This window comes from Lytechinus variegatus, chromosome 9 (genome assembly GCF_018143015.1).
Source record: "Lytechinus variegatus isolate NC3 chromosome 9, Lvar_3.0, whole genome shotgun sequence".
Lineage (NCBI taxonomy): Eukaryota > Metazoa > Echinodermata > Echinoidea > Temnopleuroida > Toxopneustidae > Lytechinus > Lytechinus variegatus.
The window spans coordinates 11396906-11420899 of NC_054748.1; the positions used below are offsets into that span (position 1 = coordinate 11396906).

The following is a 23994-nucleotide window of genomic DNA, read 5'->3' on the forward strand; positions in this document are numbered from 1 at the left end:
GAGATTTTTCTTTTCTTCAAATTATAATAAAGGGGCTGTAATCAATTATAATTATCATAAAGATCTGAGGAATCAAACCAAGTTTTATTATTGTAGAATAAAAAAAACATAAAAAATAAACACGAAATTTCATCGGATCCCTCGTTTGTTGCAACCCGTCCATGCATAAAGCGAATATCACCACTTTCACAGTTTTGGAATTTCTAAGCGAAACTTGAAAATCCCATATTTCATTTTTTTATATATTTCACATTCCATTGTGATATATGTTCAGTATTCTGCATGTTTGGTTTTTTCTATTTATTCAAATCAATCTTTAGTTGGGGTATAGGCCCGATCTCGAACTTTACGCTTACATATAGCTTGGGAACATTAACGCCCTGACATTTTATAGGGACATAAACCCATGCAACAAATCATATTTGAACAGGTACAGCGTGTTTTATTTTCGAGATAATTCATTTATTAGCTCTCTTCATAAAGTTCTCAAAATTAACGGGCCATTAATTGCCTACATGTGCTCGTATAGAAAATTACTCGTACAATATACGAACAGCTAGTTCCATGTTAAGCAGAACATGAGCTGAACAAGGGAAGTGAGGGACTTCCAAAAGAGGCTCAAATATCGCTTGATAAAAACAAAATAATAATCTTCAACTCTCCATCAGACAGCTGAAGGGCAGATACTGATCCAGGAGTGACATGGGGTATTTTACCCGAATCTTTTGCCACTGTTTTACTTGTCAGATTTATGGGAAGTGAGTCATGGATTTTTTTTCGCAGAATTTGTTATAAAATCACAAGACTTTCAGCGTCGATTTATAAAATTTAATGATGAACAAGATTCAGTGATTCTCCTGCGCCAGACAGCCCTTCCTTCCCCCCTCCCCCATCCACTTTTTTTTCTTTCTTTATTCAATTCAATTCTTTATTCCATTTCCATTCAAAACAAAGTAATACAAATCAAATGCAATTCTTTCTTTCTCTCTCTCTCCGATTTTATTTCCTGGGGGCAAAGGGCCTATCTGTAAGTGAGGAATCCGCAGAAGTCGTTCATTGTCATGTTGAAGGGGAAGTTTACCCTGACAAAAAGTTTATTGTACAAATAGCAGAAAAAATAATAAAAAATATTGCCGAAGGTTTGAGAAAAATTCATCAAATAATTCAAAAGTTATTCGAATTTCAATTATTTGATTTGTGACGTCATATGCGAGCAGCATTCCTACATAGCGAATGGTAAAAAATCAATGAAATTTTATTTTTTTCTGAAAATTGAAAATGGTTTTCACTGTAACTTTTGTATATCAATAGACAAATCATTTCACACTCTATCATGAAAAGAAAACAAAATTAAGTCATCAGGAACCATACAAAATTTGAAATTCATAATTTATATTACATAACACATGGGGCAGCTGCTCGTTTATGACGTCACAAATCCAAAATTTTGAACTCTAATAACTTTCTTACTCTTTAACGGATTTTCCTCAAACCTTTACCAATATTTTTTACTATTTTTTCTGCTATTTTTACAACAGAGTTTTCTTCAGGGTGAACTTCCTCTTTAATTGCATATACTTAAACAAAAATCGAAAATGCCTGGGGGCTGGGGCAACAACTCCACCCTACTTCATAGACCATGCACCCATTCTTTCTCTAGTCTCTAGATTTATTTCACTATACGTGAATGCCAAATGAATTACACTTGTCATTTCTAATTATAATAAATATTTGGCCTGGTATTGGTTGAGGAATACTAGTACGTCAATTACTCATCATAGAACCATACCTCATTATTATCGTTAGCCTCATATTTCTTTTTTGTTATGTATAACAATTATTATCAAAATATAGATATCATTATCTTTTAACCCCATTACTATCACCACCACCATCATCATCACCACCATCATTGAAGGACAAGTCCACCCCAACAAAAACTTGATTGGAATAAAAGGAGAAAAAATCAACAAGCATAACACTGAAAATTTCATCAAAATCGGATGTAAAGTAAGAAAGTTATGGTATTTTAAAGTTTCGCTTATTTTCAACAAAATAGTTATATGAAAGAGCCAGTTACATCCAAATGAGAGAGTTGATGACATCACTCACTCACTATTTCTTTTGTATTTGATTATATGAAATATGAAATATTGTTATTTTCTCGTCATTGTCATGTGAAATGAAGTTTCATTCCTCCCTGAACATGTGGAATTCCATTATTTTAACATTTTGTGCTTCAGGCAAGGAGGTCCTAATCGTCAAATTCGTAAAAATTGAAATATTGTATAATTCAAACAATAAAAAAACAAAAGAAATAGTGAGTGAGTGACATCATCGACTCTCTCATTTGGATGTAACTGGCTCGTTCATATAACTATTTTGTTGAAAATAAGCGAAACTTTGAAATGTCATAACTTTCTTATTTTACATCCGATTTTGATGAAATTTTCAGCATTGTGCTTGTCTGATTTTTCTCTATTGATTCAAATCAACATTTTTCTGAGGTGGACTTGACCTTTAATGTATCATCATTCTTAATTATAACACCGAGTAGGCCTTCGTTTAGCCAAATGACATGAATGAGGACTCGTTGCACTTACCAAAAAAAAAGAATTTTATGACAAGCAAGTAACGTTTTACATGCTTTAAGCAAGTGTTTGTGGTTTGCAAATCTACCGGGCTTGGGGGTTATATTATAATTATTTGCCTATCAAACTACGAAAAGTACGAAGAAATAAAGTAATTCATAGGTCTATCGTGTGCGCGTGGTTATGATGTTCATTCTTTTGGGATGACTAAAAAATTGGGAGTAAATTTGGAGCAGCCTGCAGGAAAAAAGTATTATTTCTTACTTGAGAGAGGCTTGAATACAGAAAGAAAAGTAATATATATAACAATAGATGTAAATAAAATATAATATTTATGTACATGGAGCTTAAGGCATATACTGAAGCCCAGAAATCATCGAGCATGTGTGAGATACGCCTGTTAGAGTATACAACTTAACAAAAAATACAAAAAGAAAGGGCTAAGAGAAGGTAAAGAAATAGAAGAGGAAAAGAAAAGAGCAAGTAGAAGAGCGGGCATGAATTACTTCGCATGATGCAATTGATTAAGTATACATGATTAAACAGTACAACATGCATTTATGATAAAGTACCAACAACGAATGCATAGTGATTTTAGTATAGGGAACTGCACGGTTACATACCACCAGGACTGATACCCAATTGCCCATCCTTTTCATGATTTAACATTTTAGATCAGGCATGCAGAAAATGTATTAAACATTTCTGCTCGCGCTTCGCGCTCTCAGTTATAATTGCATGCGCATTTTGTTCTGGATCACAAACAATTATGTTCAATTTTCAAAATACACAAAATTTCAACAACGAAAAACTTAGCTCGCGCTCCGCGCCCGCACTATTCAAATAGGGCTTGATTATTATGATGTTATAGCTAAGAGGCGACTGTTAGGACTACCCCCTTCATTAAACAAACAAAATCAACTTGCATATGGAGCGGCCGATCAGTTCCTGCATGTAGCACCATCTCATAAAATCAGACAATCGTGAACCCCTCGTGAACAAATTTCTACTTAGAAATTTATAGATATTTACATATAGAAATACCATTATGACAAAAGATGCCATACAATTCGAACTATACATTAAACAAAAATTACCATAAAAACTGCAGATCGTCCAAATACTAAATCAAAATTTCATAGAGAAAGCAATAGGCTTACAAAGGGCAGTCTAGTCGAGTTGGTGAAACGTCCGTCGTCCCTCTCACAACCTCCAGTTCGTCACTTTCATCGGTTGGACGTCGACAATATTTTTGGCGGGCTCCTTCGATCCATATGCATCAGATCTACAGGTGCGTTCATTCATTTATCTTCAAAGTTTGCAATATGGATGCCCTATATCACGGGTGCTGCGACATCTAAAGATATCGCGCGTGGCTTCTGAAAATGAGGGAGAATCGCCTTAATGACACCATGTGCTAAAGTATGTATTGATAATGGTGCATGGATGTTGGACTTCGCTTGCACTTGACATGGGAATAATAATCTTGACGTTTATCCTCCATACTGCATGCTCTCACTCTTTGCCATGTGGTGTCGCACGGAGCACACGTAGGCCATGCCTTATTTGGCTAAGCCACACCTATTTGCCTTGCAAGTCGTGAATAATGTTGACTTTGGGTGAAATATTACATGCATATTCAATTTATGGGCGCGGTCTCAGGTCTGGTGACGTCATCAGACGAAAGTATCGATTTCACGAAGACCTCCGATCGAGCAACTCATCGATTTCGTCTGGTGGCTGTTTTATTTGTTGGTTTTACGCCAAGCAAAGTTGCAACCAGTTTATTCTAATATCGCAATAAACTGGCCATCTCATAAATATATTCTCAGAAGTACGCGATTCGTATAAAAAATACAAAATAAAAAGAAATGTTATTCCAAATTATTGATTTGTGAAGAAATTACTACAACAAATGTCTGTTGCACAAAGGGAGTGTTGCTTGAAAAGGTAATGACGAAACCAAGGTACCGGTTATAAACAATATGGCGGCCTACACAGGGATTTAGCAAAATACCAATTTAATAACTGTTTAGGTCTACAGTGTGTTAAAATGCATTTAAAATATCCACATTCGAAAAAGTTTCTCACTTGGGAAGAGTTGAGGTAAGATGATAGCTAAACATGTATATGATTGTGCTGTAATGTGGACCAATTTCAGCGTCGATTATTTAAGGATTTACACTACAGTCCGATGCACCCATATCTGTGTGATGTGTATACTACTTGGATAGACGGAGAGCTGAGACGCGACGCTTGCATTGCAGCATCAGTTGTTCGTCGAAGTTAAACAATTGATATGATAAATAGAGAGAAATCATTAGTATCAATTGTTTAAATTGTGCAATCCATCTTTGCCATGTAATGTCGATGATAAGTTGTTTGCAAAATAATACGACAAACATGACAAATTAAAAATAGAATAAAATTAAACTTTTCGTTAACAGGTTTAATTTGAAATTAAGCAAAAAAAAAATTCCAGTTTGCACACCAACTTGACCAAGGGCCAGGCCCAAGCTAACAATCTAACTGAACATGCTGAAGATCAATCATGAATTTCTTTTAATTTCTCTAAAAATCAGTTGAAAATGTTTGTTATATTCTTTCTAATGACTAACTATTTAGTCTACATGTAGGCCTAAGTCAGTGTGCAATATTTTCATGGAAAAAAAACTCACCAGCCAATCATTTTCAGATTGAACAAATAATGGTGCCTCATCCCATGTCTGTGCACCCATTCAATTTTTCAAAACACGATTCAAGAATTTTGATGAGAAAGGCTTCATTTTGAATCACACGAAATTCAATATTTTTTTCACTTTTTTAGTCAGAATCAGATTTTATAGATTAATCAGTATTGCAGTTGCAAAGTTTTTGTTTTATGAGTGTTGAAATACATTATCTCAGTAGCTACGACAATACTCTAATTATTATAGATACTAAACAGAATAATCATTTTAGATACCATGATTGGAATTTGGTCATTTCAATTTTTGCATTGCATTTTTTGATATTCTGTTTTAATAGAAATATATTGTTTCATAATTTTATTTCATTTTCAGCTGCCTTACCAGTGCTCTAGGGGTAAGTAGATGGCTCGCTTTGATCATTGAAAGAAATCTTTCGGGAAAGGGAAGCGAAAGCAAAGGAGCAGGGAGATGATGAGGAGAAAAAGAAGGAGAAATAAACATGATAAATGGGGGAAAAGGAGGGGTGGAACAAGTAGGACCCTCGATTGTGGAATTGCACCTAATGCATACATAATGTAATGATGAAAAATTGACAATGATAAAGATAATTTGTACTAATTAAACCCTAATGATACAAATCAAATATAATTTCCAAAATTCATAATGATTATGATGATACAGGGTATTGATGATGACAATGATAATTAACAAGTGTAAAAAAAAGAATGAAGATGATGAAAAATGGTAAAAAATCAAAATGATTATGATGATAATGGTAAAGATGTTGTGTACTATATAACTATTATGATGGTGATGATAAAATAGTTTATGCAAGATAATACTGTTTACAGTGATATATGTTACACTAGTACATTCCCTGCCTTAATGATAGGCCTACATGTACTGCTGTATGTTATTGGATTCAAGTACACAAAATGTGAATTGATAATGGCAATTCTAATTTTTATCTAGTATCCCAATGGAACTCTTCGTAACTGTATTCCTGATGACCATATAATAAGAAAGGATGGAGTTAGCTATCGGGTGAGTGTTGAAATAAACATCAGGAACCATTACCCGTATTTCATAAACGAGATAAGCATGCTCAATTAAATAATCTGAGCATTTTGTTTTATTCTTTGCCAAAACGCGTATTCCATAAAGAATTGGCTAAGAATTTTGTCTTAGAATTAGGCTAAGAGGTTTTGCGCGACTAAACAGATGTAGGATGAATGGCTAAGCAACTTTTCTTAAAACTGCAGAGTCTGTATTCCGTAAATTCAACATGGCTAAGAATTTTGCTCTAACATTAAGGCAATTGTGAGTCGTCTCAATTGTTTTAGTTTCAAGTCAATTTCGGCCTACTCCTTTTCTTTATCCTGAAAAGTGGTACATTAATTAAGCGGGGGTCTCAAGATCTCTTCCCTTTCTCTTATTTCTGCCATTAGCGTAATTTTCTCTCCTTCAGTGAAATTGGCCTTCCCTTTTTCTCAGCCTCAATCTTGATATTTGTTATGATGCGATTTTTGCTTTAACACATAAAACGCATAGACGTTTTACCGTGGAGCAGCTGTTACGTTCACGACAAAAGTTGCGTGACGTTGCAATTTTCTCATGACGGCAAAGAATTTGAGACTTTGGCTTTGCCATATCGTCTGACTTGAGACAAATGTCTTAAAGTTTATAGAATATTTTTAGGGAAGATTTCTTAGACAAGTAAAAATGCTAAGACATATTGTTCAAACTTAAGCAAAACACTTATCTCGTTTATAGAATACAGGCCCATGGCTATTGTTTCTTCAGTATTCATACAAATCATTTCATGAATTAGTTAAGCTTGATTTACATTTACAAGAGCATAGTGTATTAACATTCTTAACTTTTGGTGTTTATACATGACAACAAAGGGGAAAAGAACCTATATATAAACATTGATTTAATAATATCTTGTTTTATAAAAAGCAAAATGCAGAAATATTTTCAAATTTCTGAATTAACTACAAATTTTTAAATTCACAATTATTAGGGTTTTTTTTCATCTAATTGACATATAAAGAAAAAACTGGCACAAGATTTTTCCATTAAGATTTACCTATTTCCAATTCAGATGAATTTCAAACTCTGTATATGACTTGGGTCTTTACATATTTATTTGAACAATGCAGCTTGAAAAGAAACATTGTAGAACATTTTAAACATTATAGGTAATTAATATGATCATAAAATAGTTTTTAAAGGTAATCTTTATCCATTCTTCCAGGAAATATTGAAGTTAATTGATCTCAAGTACTTCAATGAAGCACTCCACCTTTCTGTCAACATGCACACAGCAGATTACAACATCAATGTCCTGAGAAAAAGCATGAACCTCATAAATCATAGGTTTCTTACGTGAGTATAAATCAATAAATCAATTTAAAAAAAAAATAGGTTTCTAAAGTTAACTTATTATTTTTTACTTATTATTTTGTTCGACATAATCTGCAAACAGATAAAAGCGATACAAGCAGACTCTTCATAAAATATCAACAGCATAGTATGTTGTACATGTAATAGCCTAGCTTAACATACTTAATAATTGAATTGATGATGTGCTAAACTCACTCATTTCTCTTGTCATATCAATAAATGCAAAGATAATTTAATTTGGGAAAGAAAATAATGACAGAGAATTCTTTGTGATAAGTGGAGAAAATTCCCAAGTTTTTTGTTTTACATGTAGCATAAAATTCAATGGTCATTAATATGTTTCAAAAAAAGGAAATGAATATAAAATAGAAAGCGAGCTTGAATTAATGCATAGAATCTGCCATAGAGTTTTCAATTTTGTGTGAATGATTGCCACTGCAAATTTGTATTATCTCCATATTCTAACCCAAATCATACACAATATAACATAAATCTATTGATTCTTCTAGTTTTTCCCTTCATTTCTAGTTACTAGAAATTGGTTTCAAGTAAATAAATACAGAATGGTTATTTTTTATGTTATTGACAGTTTTGATGAGCTCAGTGATGTGAGAGTTGCCTTCCAAGTTTATGAAGCAGGAGACATGAAAGGGATGATCATTGATAAACATACACTTATGAGAACTCTGAAGGTAACACATTTCCAAATTCGAAATGGTTTGCTTAGCTCAATCACTCATTAAAAACTGAAAATAAAATTATATCTAGATAAAGTAAATTCACCAAGCAAAATGCTGAAAATCTCATCAAAAATCTGATATCAAATAACAAAGATATTGAATTAACAAATGTATTAATATTTTATTAGAACAGTTATATGCACATCATCATCATGAATATTTATCAGGTTGGCTGATGAAGTCATATCCCCACTTTCCTTTTTCTCATTGTTCTTATTTTTTGTATCCTGACCAATTTAATTTTGCTCAAATGACTGTCACCTGTGTTTGAAATTTTGGATCTAAAATCGTGTAATTAAAAATCAAGTGCTAACTCTCCTACTGAATATTACCTTTAGTCTTTAAAGGTAACATTTTTGAGCATCTATATTGTTACCTAAATGTTTTTGACAACCTCATCCCCATGCAGCTCTGTGGACGTACCATAGCTCCATTGAAACTGATGCACAGGGTTAAACACATGGAGGAGAGGTTGGATGAGCCTGGTCGTATCCAGTTCTATGAATTTCTCGACCTGATTGTTCTGTAAGTCTCCACGATGTTGTAGCAGTTGTAGTAATCACAAAACATCCTGATGCATGAATTGTCATGAAAAGTGTTGAGGGGATTTTACATGTATATAGGACTTTTTAGTTGGCCCTCTAGGTAATTCCATGACTGTAATGTCCCGAGTTTCTGTGATATTTTCTCCTGCAAAAATTGCTCCTGCCCAAAGTCAAAACCTGGGGACCATTACATGAACATTTTTGTCTGACAACTTTTCAGATCTGATAACTTTGCTTGATTCTGATTGGCTTAGAAGCACTGTTGCTATGGTAACTGTTGGATAAAACAGGACTTGTCAGATAAAACGTCCAACAAGTCCTCTCATGGAACGCTCCCCTGAACTTCAAACGAAATCCTAACCTAATCCTAATCCTTGCATCATTCTTAACTAAAAACAAAAACCTACATGTAGCATAAGACCCACCCCATGAAAAATTGGTAGACAGGCAAATGTTACATTACCATCCCAAAATTTCTTAGGCCATTTTGACCTTAAAGCCTTCCTTTCTCTAGTTCAAAAATGATAAAATTGATAAATGATATAATACTCAGTCTTGTTTTCTAAAATCACAGGTGCTATCTATCCAAAGATGTTGTTGTTCCTGATCCTAGGGTAGGGCCAATGGAGAAAACATGGAGGAAATTATTTGAGGTAAGAATATCTATTTTACAATACATTACTATTCCGCTCTCTGTCTGTCCATCTATCTCTCTTTCCCTCTCTCCATCTCTTTGTCCCTCAATGTCTACCTCTATGTCACTGGTGCATTGGCTCAGTTGGTAGAGCGTATGTCTCACTACCAAGAGGCTGAGAGTTCAAGCCCCAGTCGCGTAAGACCAAAAAGATATTAAAAGCTGGGTCTTGCTGCTACCCTGTTTGGCATTCAATGATTTAAGAAATAGACCACCAATTATCTTTGTATTGAAGATTTTAAAGAAATTTCGTCAAATTTTCATGTATTACATATATTAACTCTTTATGTTCATTTCATGTCCAGTATCAGTCAATATATATAATGATATATTATCATTCTTGTATATATATTTCTATATATATATCTACCCATTCCTTATCCAATTATGTTGCTTTATGTCAAATGTCTATCTTTCAAGAAAATTTTAGTCAGAAAGGAGGCTGTTCAAAATAATTTGACTAGAGAATTTTTTACTTTTCAAAATTATTTAGTGGCAATAATGGCAGCATATTCCTCACTCTCTTTGCTATCTTTTTAGCTTGATGATTTTCAGCGAGTTTTCTCGACCAGTGATGAAAAGCTAGAAGACCAGCTGAACAGGGAGTTCATTGGGACTGAGCGAAACTATGGACATGAGATCCTTGGCAGCAAACGCATTCCTCGGGAATCATCTGTTGATCCAAGTCTTAGGAAAACTCAGGTATGTAAGAGGTTGCCAATTTAGAGATTTAATGATTAGCTTAAGTTAAATGAATGTTTTTCAGCACCACGTACTGCACTGGGAGTGATCTAAAGTTTGTCATTACATATTTCTCTTTCTTATCTTATTCTGTGTGGTTCTGGATGAAACTGGGGTGTATTTAGCTCAGCATCACAACCAGGAAGCCAGGAGTTCAAGCCCATTCAAACCCTGGCTGCATCAGATCAAGACTCTAAAAGATGGGAGTTGTTGCTACCAAATTTGGCATTCAATGATATATTGGATAGAGGAATGTCGATCTGGTACTGCTAAGTGGCTGCCGGGCCCTCTAGTTATTTGGCAAAATGAATTTTCGGAAGATTTCTATTTCCAATCATTTTGAACAATAAAATTTAGATTATTATCATCATGAAGAGAGGCTTTTTCACATTTATTCATTACTGTGCTATTCTTTGTTGGAATTTTTTCATTGTGTGTTTCATTGATTTTTCTGCTTCTAATTAAAAGATCTTCACCTATAAGAGTTGAACATATATTCAATTATGTTCTATTATGTTTAATTTACTATCTTCAGGTGCGCTACCACTCGCGTCGCTACCAAGAACTCAAGTCTTCCCTCAATAAATCTACTGGTCAAGTCCAGAACACCAAGGCCGGCCACGTTAGAGCAAGACCGGTATCAGCCCCAGGGATCGACCAGTTCCGAGTGCCGGCCACACCCCCACCAATCTTTGACACGCGCCCACATACTGTAGCAGAGGTATTTAATAAAACTAAATTCTATTAATATGTTATTACTAATAACATGACACTGAAGCGGTATGCAAAACATTTCAGCTTTACGATTATATTACATTTACCTCATTAGGCTTTTACAAACAATTTTTTTAAAGGGGACATAAATTAGTAATTATGCAAACAGAAATATTAACATAAAACTCTATAACTTTGAATAAACCTTACATGTATTTCGGTTTCTCTTTTATTCAGATCTAAAATTTATGAAATTCTGAGGTCATGTTCAATATGATTTGCCTTTTCATATGTCTAACTGTAGCAATCACATCATATAATAGTGTTCATATAGTTACATTTAGATTTTTACAATTAACCATACCAAAAATTTGAAACTATATGTGTCATTGTGAATTTTTGGAAAATAAAGAGAAGTTAACATATGCTTAAAAGTATGTTAGATTTAAAGTGGTTATTTTTCTTTTCGCTTACAAATTGATTAACAAAATGTATTTGATGCCCTGCTTTCATAGCATGTGATTGTTGTCAAGTCAAATATAAAAATACTTTGCACATCCTCACAGCTTATATCATATTTATTCATTGTGTGTAGGTGCATGTATATATCAGTTTCATCTCTGTAAAGTTGATATGAATAACTTATTAATCCTTAACCTAATCACATTTCCAGAATTAACTGGTAACATAGACCCTTGTAACTGACCAGGCTAATAGTCCCCACTCACCATCAATATTATTTTATCTTAAAACAGTGTTTTTTTTTATAGAATTTATTATTGTTTATCAACTAAATTCTATTTAATTTATCTCCACTGAAAAAAATGTATATAAATATCATACAGTAATATATATGAACAGAATAAATTCACAAATATGGTTTTTAAGAATGACCCCTGATATAAAATTAGATACATTGTTACTTGCATGTACATGTTGACTTTATGCAATCAATAATACATACATATATATATATATATATATATATATATATATATATATTATATCTTTCACTATAACAGCAATGAATTTAAACAAAAATTTAGTTGAAAAGGGGTGCGGATACACCATCTGAACTATAGGCCTATAGGATCCTGCGTTAAAGCTAATTTAAACAAATGATTTTTATAAATGAATCTCTTAAAAGGTATTTAATTTTGATAAAGAAATGGTGCCAATTCCTTCCTTACAGCAGATTAAATCATTCATTACCACCCCATTCCAATTGTCTGTGTAATAACATTGTGAAGTAATAACCTTTTAACCTTGTGACCTACATGCATGACCTTAACCTTTACCCCCTCGACCTTCACAGTCAACCAATTCTGCACATTTTAGCACAACAACTCGTTCCCTATCTGCACGCTCAGACACCCTAAAGGTAAGAATAAGAAACAGCACTCGAGTGTATAGATTGTGTTAGCCGCATTGGTATCGTAGTCTTTTTCTACCTGCTTGAGGGGTTCATTTAGAGAGCTTATCCCAAAGTGGGATGTCACAATGCTTATGTCACTCTTCACAAACAGTGTTTTTTATATCATACCTCTGCAAAGTATACCTCTATGGGTTAAAGATATTGTTACATTAACCCTAAGAAGACTGGGGGGGGGGCTGATTCAGCCCCCCTTGACATTTTTCGCTATAAGTCCACCCTACTAATTTTTTTGACCGCGTCGCACACTGACTTTTTACTTTCAAGTCTCAAGCAACTTTTGAGACCAAAATTTGCGACCCCCGGATACGCGTCTCTGAAATTACTCAATGTTTCATAAGTGCATGCAGACCCAAAATGGCAAAATTGCCCAAATTGTGTATTGCAAATTGTGCTTTTAGCAAAAATTCATAAATGTAGCATTATTTTTCCTTTTACTACTTAAAATTGATTAATTTTATCTTGTTTAAGGTCAAAATAAAGTTTCTGAAAATTTCCATTGAAAAAACAATAAAAAACAAAAAGTCAGAAAACAAAGAAATTAAGAAAACAATAAAATACATAAAAAATAAATGATGTATTGACATTTTTTAATATAAATTTGATCAGATGCCTATAAAGAGTATCTGAAACAAACAGCATTATAGAGGCATTATTTTGTTAATTAGAGCAAACTCATTATTTTATGCATAAATTAGCATAATCAATGAGTAATGAGATTTTTGGCAGAATTTGATATTATAGTCTTGTAGATAATGCCATGGGTAAAGCGTGTGCCAATTTTCGTCCCGATCGTGCGATCGACGGCCATGATCATAAGGGGGGCTGAATCAGCTCCCTCTCCCCCCCCCCCCCCCGTCTTCTTAGGCGTTGAAATAGCCCAGTCTATTTAGGGTTAACGAAGATACCATCTTGGAAGTTCATTGCTCATATGTTTCCAGAAATGAGAAAAGGAGGTGTTAAAATTTTTAGCCACTAGACTCTTCTGTGCTAATCTTCCTAGTTTTTAGGATAGGCCTACTGTGTCACATACATTGCTATTGTACTCTTTTGTATCATGCTTGCCAGGTTTTCTTATCTTTTGATGTGATTGTGGTATCATTATAGGATACTTTTCTGATGGTTATTTTTCTTATTCTTTGAGGGGTACATAAGTTGTACATGGGTGTATCTTTTTAATTCACTTTGTGTATATTTATTTGTTTATTTTTTTATCAATTTGTTGGTGGCTGGCCAGTATTTTCCAACTGACACTCCCTATAGAGAATGATGGTGAAGGGAATGAATCAAGTTGGAGTGAAATTCTAATAAATTGCACTTTTGTGATGTTCATGCATCAAGACATCTTCATTCTTAATTTCACATTTGCTTAAGGTGATCAGTTAGGTATATTCAGTATGTTTCATGCTCTCTGTATTATAAGAATATACTTGTTTATCCTGACAAGATACTGTTGGAAAGCTTAAAATTGAAAATAATCTCAACATTTGATTGAAGGCAAGCATGCTACAAATTTAATAAGAAAATGAATTCCTGAAGGTTTGATATGTTCATTGTTGCAAATGCTGCTTCTCAAAAGTGAGTAGATTCAAGGAAACATAATAATTGCCTTTCAAAGATGACTGCTATCACGATGTTCCAAAAAAAATGGTTTTCACAATTTTGGAAAAAATTGAATAGGATTTCCTTGGTAGATATTGAGTGTACTCCCAAAAGTCATAAATTTCTTCACATTCTCAAAATTTCATCAAATTTGAATAAAAGCCTTTTGCATTTTAGATTTTTTGACAGAAAACCCAAATTTTTAATTATCAATCAATGAATTTTGGGTGGGTCATGTAAGTTTTGCTTTCGGAAGTCTTATTACTGTGTACCAGAAGTAAGATAAAAAGGAAACTTCATTGTACTATTTGTTTTCATTGTGAAACTAAATGTGCTGTGCAATTTTAACATAACACATAGGTTAGCCTTTGGGGTATTCAAGACACTAAATTGATTTTTTTTACATTATGACAGTCGGACGCAGATTCCATTGATCCAAGGATTAGACTACTTCAAGAAATTCATGACAGAAAAAGTAAGTTATTTCCTCACTATAATTCATTCATTTCCATTTGTCAATTCAACTTCTCCCTTCATGGTGTGTTGGTTTTGACTTTTGCTTTAATTGAAATCAAAGAAAGCATTATGTGTTCAAATCACACTGTGGCATAGCATCCATTGGCAAGGTGTCACTCCACACTTTGCCAGTTTCACCCCTGGGCCCTGTTGCATAAAAAGTTACTATTATGGTAACTTTGCCATCCTATGGTAACTACCATGGTAACAATGATGATCAGCCAATCAAAATCAAGGATTTGATGCAAGTTACCATTGCACGGCAAAGTACCATAATAGTAACTTTTGTGCAATGGGGCCAAGGTGTTATTATAAATGGGTCCCCGCTCGGATGTGAAAGCCAGGGTAGTATGCCTAGCAATTGAGTATAAAGATTTTTTCTGGCTTACTCCCTGGGGAGTGGAGGAAGTGCAAACATGAGCAGGCAATCAAGATTGAATCTGATAGCAAGTTTAATAATAGATCTGGTAGACCAATTATACTATGCTGATTGGGGAAGCATTTTCATGAAACAAGCACTAATTTTCAGCTAGTGACTATTTGTTATAAGCCACTGAAATCCTCGCATATCATTGGCTCTAAATGTCAATTAAAATCACTGTTCGTCTCTTGAAATAGTCCCTATGTTCATACCCTCTAAGGTTTCTTATCTTCTTCTTATCTTCTTTATATTTGTAGAAGATTATGAAAACAAAATAAATGTAACTTCTCTGCCTAGATACAACAATTAGACCTTTGTATGTTAAACACCATGTACAAACAGGGTTATCTCATGGAAAAATGAATGGATCATTTAGACCCATTTGCATGGAATCATTAATCTCATGAAAAGAATAGAATTCATTATTGAATGCACTCCACGAGAACCACACAAACAAATAAATTATAATGTAGAAATTTTTAAATATTTAATTCTTCTTTCAAGGTTATTTGGACACTGTTGATTGTGTGAGACCTAGAAATAAAATCATGTTAGAGTGTTCAAATGTAGTTAGCTATTAGCTTTTTTTCACTGTGTGAAATGGGTATCCTAGAAGTAGTCTCATCTTGCCTTCATTCATTATCTGCTGTCTGTATTGTCAGCTAGGCCCGCTTCTATATTCTGTGTGAATTTATAGCGGTCTAATGCACTTCAGGAAGTTCAGGTTGAGTGTTTCATTTTTTTTTCAGTCATTTTATTTTTCATTAATATAAAAAGTATTTAGATGAAGAGTTGTTCATCTCATTTCCAATTGAATTTTAATTAGAGCATTTCTCTGTTGTGCTTTAGGGGTATTTGGGCTATTGCAATTTCAATCACTGAATACACCTCCATGGTAATACCCAACATCTCAATAATGTTGAGTGCTATCATGAAGGTGTATTTTGATAGTTTTGACATGCATCATTTCATAATATCTTTTTTTTTCTTCTTTCTCTGCTAGCCCTCCACTCTGCACCATCTAGCATCCAAACTGCAGGTCTGAGGTTCAAACCCCCACCAAGCATGCTTCCCTCTGCCTTCCCTGGAGGACCTGGTGGTGATAACGAGAATATGTTACCGTGGAAACAGAAGAAGAAAAAGCAGCGAAAGCGGACAGAAAAGATTGTTGTTACCGAGGAGAATGTGAAAGAAAGGCAAAATATACTTGACAGTCTGCAGTATGAGATTGAAACACTGGTAAGTCAATTCTCCCCTTCTATTAAAAAGGCAGTTCACCCTGAAGATAAGTTGGTTTCGATAAAAACAGAAACATTTTAGAAAAAAATTGGTGAAGGTTTGATGAAAATTTATCAAAGAGTAACAGTAAATGCATTTTTGATATGTTGATATTGTGACCTCATATACAAGAAGCTCCTTTATATGTCACATGATTTAATTTGTTTTAAATCCATTTCTTAAAAGATGAAAAGTGATTGTGTTTTTGTGGAAGATATATCATCTGATACACTGCTCATTACCTCATCTGTAAGAGAATAATTTGTATTCATTACGTTTTATCAAGAAAATTGAATTATTGTCAGGGTGATCTACTTCTTTGTTAAAGGAGAATGAAACCTTTGAAGCAAATTCAGTTGCATTAAACTGAAAAATCAAAGAAATAGTTCAATGTGTGAAATTGAATGAAGAAAAAGAAAGGTATGAGCATTTGAATTTTGAGATCATTAAATGTTCTAGAGATCCTCCCTTCGGCAGTGTGACCAAGATGTGATGTACACTTCCCCATTACTTTTTTCCTTTGTTTTTCACTTAAATTGTTTTAGGTGAGGACATGTACTGTTTATATGTTGTATTTTGCAAGAAACATAGTATACATATCCAACTGAAGAACCTTCTACCTTCATCATCACACCTATTAATGTGTTTCTTTTAGTCTTCTTCCTTGTGCTTTTGTCCAAAGGAACTTCATTTAACAATTTAGCCAATATTCTGGGGACTTGATTCAGAACTGCATAACACGATCTTTAATTATGATTCTATTAGTCCATTCATGTGAATTCATGTTACTTATTTCAGGAGGAGCGGACCATGCAGAGCCTTCATTCCCAGCTGAAGGAACTCCTACCCCATCACACATTTAAGAGTGCAGCCCTCAAGCGAAAAGAAGCTGAAGAAATTGAGAATGCGAGGTTGGCTAAGATTGAAGAAGAGGTAAGTCTGTCATTGAGTTAAGGTTCTTATGACCCTGAAAGGATTGGTCAGTGTTGTGCACAAGGCTTGAAATCCAAGGCCCAAGCCTGACTGCTAGACCTAAAATCTGTCATTATGACAAATTTTTTATAATAGTTTAAAGCTAATTCAATCATCATTTAAATTTGTTTGGTTGATAGTGAATGTGATATAAGAAGTATACATTTGTTTTTATGATATTTTATGAAATTGGACCCATGTGATTATTAGATCAGGTGTGATTGGACCAAATGGCAGTTGGACGGAATTGATAGACGACATTGGTTTAGCTTTGATGCTATTGATGCTTTGAATGAGGCCATCTTCTAGTAGACCAAGTAGATATAAAGGAATACCTAAAACTGTATCTTCAGAAAGTTTATACAGTTCGATCAATCTTAGATTATAGTGAATCCAACCTTTTGATAAACAAGTAAAAGATGTATTTCGTGAGTTGTCAAGTTTTCAGTATTACAGATGATGTTCTTCGTGTAGGCCATTTACTTTTGATATAGTGTCTTGTAGCCATCCAGTGAAGAATTATATCATCGTGGGCTTATTAAATTCTTGTATATCAAAATTTAGAAATTCAAGAACAGCTAAAAAAAATCTGCATTTTATGGCCATGGTGGCAACCTCATAATTTCTGAAGACAGCATCCTAATTCCTGTAGAAAACTTTTTATAGGTTGCCACTTGTGTCATAACTCTAAAATAGAGCTACATCTTAGTTGTCCTTAAAAAAAATTTAATTTCAAGTTAAGTTGTCAAAACAAGAATGGCGCTCCAGCCAGATGTCATATTGAGTGTTTTTCCAAGCAATGATAATACACTGTCCCGCTTGTGCTTATCTGCGTTGGTGATCTTCATTGTGGCAATGTTTCAGCTTATGAATGACTGGAACATGTTCTTATGTCCTAAATGAATGACATAGGGATGTATCTTTTAGCACAAGAAGGGGTCACCAATCGTGCATAAAGTCATTCGTATCTTACGAACAGCTTTATGAAACACCCACCAGATCAAGCTCTACAATGATATGGTGACATTGAAACTTGATTTTAAAGACTTTCTCATTAATTCTTTGTTTGCTGTAATTAATTAGCTGTGATAGTCATCTTATTTCTTCTTAATCACAGCGGATGAGGAGGCAGAAGAAAAGAGAGGCCAAGAAGGCAGCTATTGATTCACTGGAGAAGTTGGTTCACCCAAATCCTAGAGCTCTCAGCATTCTCCATGACCGTAACTGTGATGCACGCAACCAGGCCTTTGTGGGAACCCGTCAAGACCGTCGATTCCCGCTTGGAAAGTCACCTGCAAAACCGCTGCTTACGCTTGATGGTCAAAAGTTGGCGAATGAGAGTGAAGTTTCCATCCGGCTGGACAAGAATACCCTGACCGGTGATAATATGAGTTCGGCAGGTAGTATGGAAGATACGGCCAGCAGTATAGCGCAGACTACAGATATTGTACACCATGCTGGGTTGCTACGTCAGAGTAGGAATGCTAGTCAGACACCCTACGATCCAACTAAGTTCCGGGAGTCCAGGATGGGTACTGTTGCTCTCCTCCATGACTACTTCCACAACAGTGAGACAGCTAGCGAGGGTATCGACGAAGGCATCGGGACAATGCCTCCCAGCACCAACAAGCTGGATAGCAGAGAGAACGAGTCCAAAGCAACGAACAAAGACGCGGAAGCTCAGAAGGAGGAACCAAACTCTGATAATCCCAGGAGATCTATCTCAGAGTCTGGTCCCCGCAAAAGTTCTGTGAACTCTGACGAAGGGAAGTCAAAATCGCGGAAGCCAGTCAGTCGTAGGTTCCGCTCACCCGTGGCTCAGAATCTGCAGTTTGAGCGTACCAAGTTGACGCGGAAGATCCAGGTTGGGGAAGAAGACGAGCTGTTCCTCCATGGGTATCCTCTGAGTGAGATTGATAGGTTGACCTTTAAGAGTGGTGATGAACAAGTCATGGGTTCAAACCTCCTCAGTGATAGCTTCTCAGACTTCAACAGTAAGGATGGAGAGTAATCCATTGACTACTGACACCTGATGGTCCCTGTACAAAGCCTATGGGATTGACAGAATTCAGTAGTCAACAGGTTAACCCATTCCTTACAGGAACCATGTGATCCCTGTACAAAGCCTATGGGAATGACAGAACTCATTAGTCAACGAATTGCCTATTGGAACTGGTTGGTCCCTGTAAAAGCCCTCTTTCTTTCAGTGTTATATCAACAGGGTATATAGCTTCTTCTGTCATCACTGATTGAATATTCTTTGATGTCTATGAAATTATAATATATTTTATAGTTGTGTGCAGCTGAAAATGGAGTCTTTCTCCATATGTTAGCAGTTATTTCAAATTTACTTTGATGTCAGTGGTGGATCAAGCTGGATAAGACACAGTACTTTGGACAACCATAGTGCACAAACAATATGGTTTGTGAAATTATGTTGTGTTAAACCCAGCAGGATGCACCACTGATTTCTTTTTTACCCTATTTTGGACTTTGTTTATGAATTCTTCCTTAAGTGTTTTATTCCATGATAGTGATATGGCATCAAATGAAAGATGTCATGAAAAGTGTGTGATATGTGTGCATTGTGTATAATGTTTATGAATGGGTTTATATTTGATTAGTCCACAGCAAGTAGTCTACTTCTCAGACATTATTAGGGCTGAACCCACCTTTCTACTGTAAATTTGGTCTAGTTACCATCTGTTCTACTGGTCACTTGATATGACACCCACTAAGTCTATTATTTGGTCTAGTGCCCGATTGGTCTAATTCCACTTCGTTGGTCAAATGAAGTTTGGTTCATAAACAGATCATCTAATTTTATAAACTAAGTGGTATTAAACCAAGTTGATAGGAGACGAAATGGATATAAGCCTAATTAGAGCATTGTGGCCCCGCGGATTAGTATCCAGACTTTGAAACAGAGGGTCATGGGTTCAAATCCCAGCCATGGCGTAGTTTCCTTCAGCAAGAAATTGATCCAAATTGTGCTGCACTCAACACAGGTTATTGTTACCTGGCAGGACATTATTCGTTGAAATGCTTGTGCATTGCAATCGGCTGCCAGGCCAGAGCCAGCATTATATTCAAGTCATGTAGAAGCACATGCATGTAGCTAGTTATATATCATGAATTCATGTTGTATAATAATAATATGTCCATTTATATAGTGCAGTTACTATGTGCATATACTCAACTGCGCTTTGATACTTGGTATCATATTATTACCCTGGCTGTAGCTAAGCCACCATGTTAATAGGCGCTAAAGCGTTCAAGGAAAAATCCTACCAGGTACCCATTCACCTCACCTGGGTCGAGTGCAGCACAATGTGGATAAATTTCTTGCCGAAGGAAATTGCGCCATGGCTGGGATTTGAACCCACTACACTCTGTTTCAAGGTCCAGAGACTAATCCGCTGAGCCACAACGCTCCACATAATGTTAAATGCACTATAAATGAATTGTTTATCATTAACTGGAAATCAAACAATATCGTTAATGGGCTAAATGGTAATTAGACAAAATTGTTTGAAGGGGAACTAGTTTTAGATGAAATGAGATTAGACCATGTGGGATGAGACTGATGTGATATGTACAAAGTGAGTGTAGATCAAGAAGCAGTTTATCTCAAAAGGATTACTTGATGATAAATGTGTGATGTGGGTAAAGTTTTTTTTTAATAGCAGGATACATATAGGTTTACTCATATAAATTTTCCACTAATTATTGCACCATATCTCTCAGTTCCAAGATTTCATGGTCACATAGTTACAACATTTAGTTGCTAAGATTCTTTGTTGAATTATTAAGCAAAGCTGGTCCTTCGTCAGTTCAGCAATACATACCCCCCCCCACACACACACACACACACACTTCTTGAGTTTATATTTACAGCCTTAAATATACTTTAAGAATACATTTGTTTGAAGATAGATTTAGACAGAGGCCTGATGGTATGAATTATGTTGTAATATTCACAGATTTTGTTGATCAAGTTATTCATTTTTCATAATTGTTCCTCTCTCACTTGCCATCTAATTTGCATATTCTTTCACATCTCATTAGTTGCAAATTTTACTCTTTTTCTTATTTTTGTGTAGATTTTAATTAGCAATTTGTTTTTCTTTCGCTAGAATTATATGGATTTGATTAGAGTTTTGAATCTTTACAAATTTGTTAGGAGCAAGTACTTGTGATCTTTGCCTAGAATATTCAAGGAATTATTCAAGACTTTCAATGACATTTTCTCTTGAATAAACTCTGCAAGTGGTTAATTAAAATGTCATTCAAAGTTTAATTTTGTAATGACCGGTTAGAAATTTGTTTTCAAGAAAAGAGGTAAATATTCATATTCATCAATATTTTCCTTGAGCAAAAATCAGAATAGATTTACTTCTAGGGAGCAAATATTACAAGACACACAAGTCATTGTATACAGAAGGTCGATTACAGTGCACATAGATAGTTTAGAAAGGGCAATAATCCTCTTGGTTTTGAAGGTAAGAATTTTATTTTTGTATAGTAATATGTATTTCAGTTGGGCAGTTTTATTACGTAACTGTTTGTACAAACATAATTTTCTTCATTTTTAATTTACTTAGTACTTCAGTAAGCCATGATTTTAACAAAGCAATTGGTTGCAAAAAGGACTCGAAGACATGATAGCTCAATTGGTAAAGCTGTGATTTTGTGATCCGGTTACCTGGATTCGATTCCCGCTTGGTGCCCTTTGGTCAGGCATTTATCCTCATTACCAGGTCCCTTGGAGAGGATCTGAAGCCTTCAGTCCTTTGACTACTTGCTTATAAGCATTCATGCTTTCTCTGCAGTCAAGTAAAAATCACCATCGCCCCCCCCAAGAAAAAAAAATCTTACAAAATGATGATTCAAGAGCATTACGTCTAATATGAACCAAAACAGCAAAATATTTACAGAAGATCCAGGTGCTTTTATGTATGAGATTATTTCTCGTTTCTTCTACAGAGAACAAATGAAATTATTTATTACGAGTATAGGGTAATGTTACTTACGACTGAGATCAAAGATGTTTAAATACTAACAGTATTATTTGTATTCATTAATAAATAATGCACCCTATCAAAAGAATTTTCAAAATGCAATGTTGCTGCATATTGGTATGGTGGTGAATTATGCAAACACATGAATTGAATAAATCTTCAATTTTTTTTCACAAATGTTTGACCTGAAATGGCTTTTTTGTGTGTGTTTTGTTAGATAATCAAAATAGTATTCTCTATAATTACTACTTAAGAAATTCGAAACTTAAAGTAATTGGGCGAGGTATAAATTCAGAGGAATAGCAATTCCCCTTTTGTAATATGAATGTTGCATTAGTTTGGAAATACCAATCTTAAAGACTTGTAAACATATGAACTAGTTTTTGTAGCAAAAAAATCTGAGCGAATTTTACTATGTCAACTTCCTTATTCAACTTTTGAAAACTTTTTAAGATTTGCATTTGTTGCATTGATATATATACGTGATAGTTTATAAGGCCATTACGTCAAACCCGTTTGGAGAAAGACCGCAGTTCAGATTGCAAACTGCGGTGTTTTACCCCAATTTTCATTTGAAACTCTCAATACATTTCCAAGCCCCGATAAACCCTTCTTGGCCAGGTAATCCCTGTTGTCTCAATTTCACCTCCACAGGCCAGTAAATGAGCGTTGAGCCAAGGACGAAATGATATTCAACAGCTGTGCTATTACGTAAGAATTTTCTACCTGTAGTAGGACCTTCAGAATGAAACTATTGTATTCGATATTTAATGACATTTTTCAAAGGCATATTGTATTCAGAAATCCAATGTTAGTCCATTTTCAATTTTGAACGTAGAAAATCAACCTCGAAATAAGGAAAGTAAGTAAATAAAATGGCGGCATGCTGTGCACTCGGGCTGTTGTGTTTTACTTTTGGACCGAGGTCAAGAAACGGGTGTTTTGATACTTAAACATGGAGCAGTCGGTTTGTCGTACTTGGAGAAGAGAATTGATTGGGGAAAATTGGGGTATAGTGTTCTCAAATGGAGGTTTTCGTCATGTAAAGGCTCGTAGTTCATTTTTAATAATGAAAATCAAACCCAATGTTTGGAAATGACAAATGGTGACCAGTTCTTGAACCATTTTATATATTCCTTTGAAAAAAAAGAAAGAATGCTTTTACATATTTCCAAAAAATGTTTTTTTGTTGTTGACATATTTCCTCTAAATTGCAAATTTCTTTAGTAATTGTTACTTTTATTGATTTTATTTTGAAGAAATTTCTATTTTACATACTGTGTTCAATTAATTACTTCCAAATATTGAAATACATTACCCCCACCTCCTCAGTCTCTTCTTTGTGTTATCTTTCTCTCCTTTCATGTCATTCTCTCCTTTATCTTTCTCTTATATTTCTATTTCGTGTCTTTTTTTCCTTTCATATTTTTCACTCTTTTCTCTTCTTTTTCATTTACCTTTTTATGATTTCATTTTTTCTTTCTTTCCTTTCATAATCTTCCTTACCCTTCTTTCTTTTTATCCTTACATCCTTATCTCCCAAAATTCCATCCATTCTTTCACCTCTCTGTCCCCCCCCCCCCCATTCTCTCTCTCACACACACACATCCTGTCTTTCATCATTCTCT

The 23994-nt window shown here is 34.6% G+C and overlaps 1 protein-coding gene across 2 annotated transcripts; it reads left to right on the top strand.

Annotated features, from left to right (window-relative positions):
* The first annotated feature begins 4545 nt into the window (after positions 1–4545).
* On the top strand, positions 4546–20563 carry LOC121421352. 2 transcript variants are annotated; one of them, XM_041616047.1, is made up of 14 exons: positions 4546–4697; positions 5654–5675; positions 6254–6325; positions 7542–7672; positions 8280–8382; positions 8840–8955; positions 9550–9628; positions 10210–10371; positions 10946–11131; positions 12440–12505; positions 14573–14633; positions 16099–16334; positions 17172–17306; positions 18463–20563. In XM_041616047.1, exons 1-14 carry the CDS (start codon positions 4645–4647, stop codon positions 19354–19356), a joined length of 2316 nt encoding a protein of 771 aa, XP_041471981.1. In that variant the 5' UTR covers positions 4546–4644; the 3' UTR covers positions 19357–20563. The 2 variants fall into 2 exon arrangements, with proteins under 2 accessions (XP_041471981.1, XP_041471983.1); XM_041616049.1 differs by lacking the exon at positions 12440–12505 and having other exon boundaries at positions 4547–4697.
* The last annotated feature ends 3431 nt before the right edge of the window (positions 20564–23994 follow it).

Coding starts and splice junctions, on each gene's coding strand:
- LOC121421352 (XM_041616047.1), top strand. CDS start 4,645: ATGCATTTAAAATATCCACATTCGAAAAAGTTTCTCACTTGGGAAGAG. Junction 8,383..8,839: donor CACTTATGAGAACTCTGAAG/GTAACACATTTC, acceptor ATCCCCATGCAG/CTCTGTGGACGTACCATAGC. Junction 8,956..9,549: donor TTTCTCGACCTGATTGTTCT/GTAAGTCTCCAC, acceptor CTAAAATCACAG/GTGCTATCTATCCAAAGATG.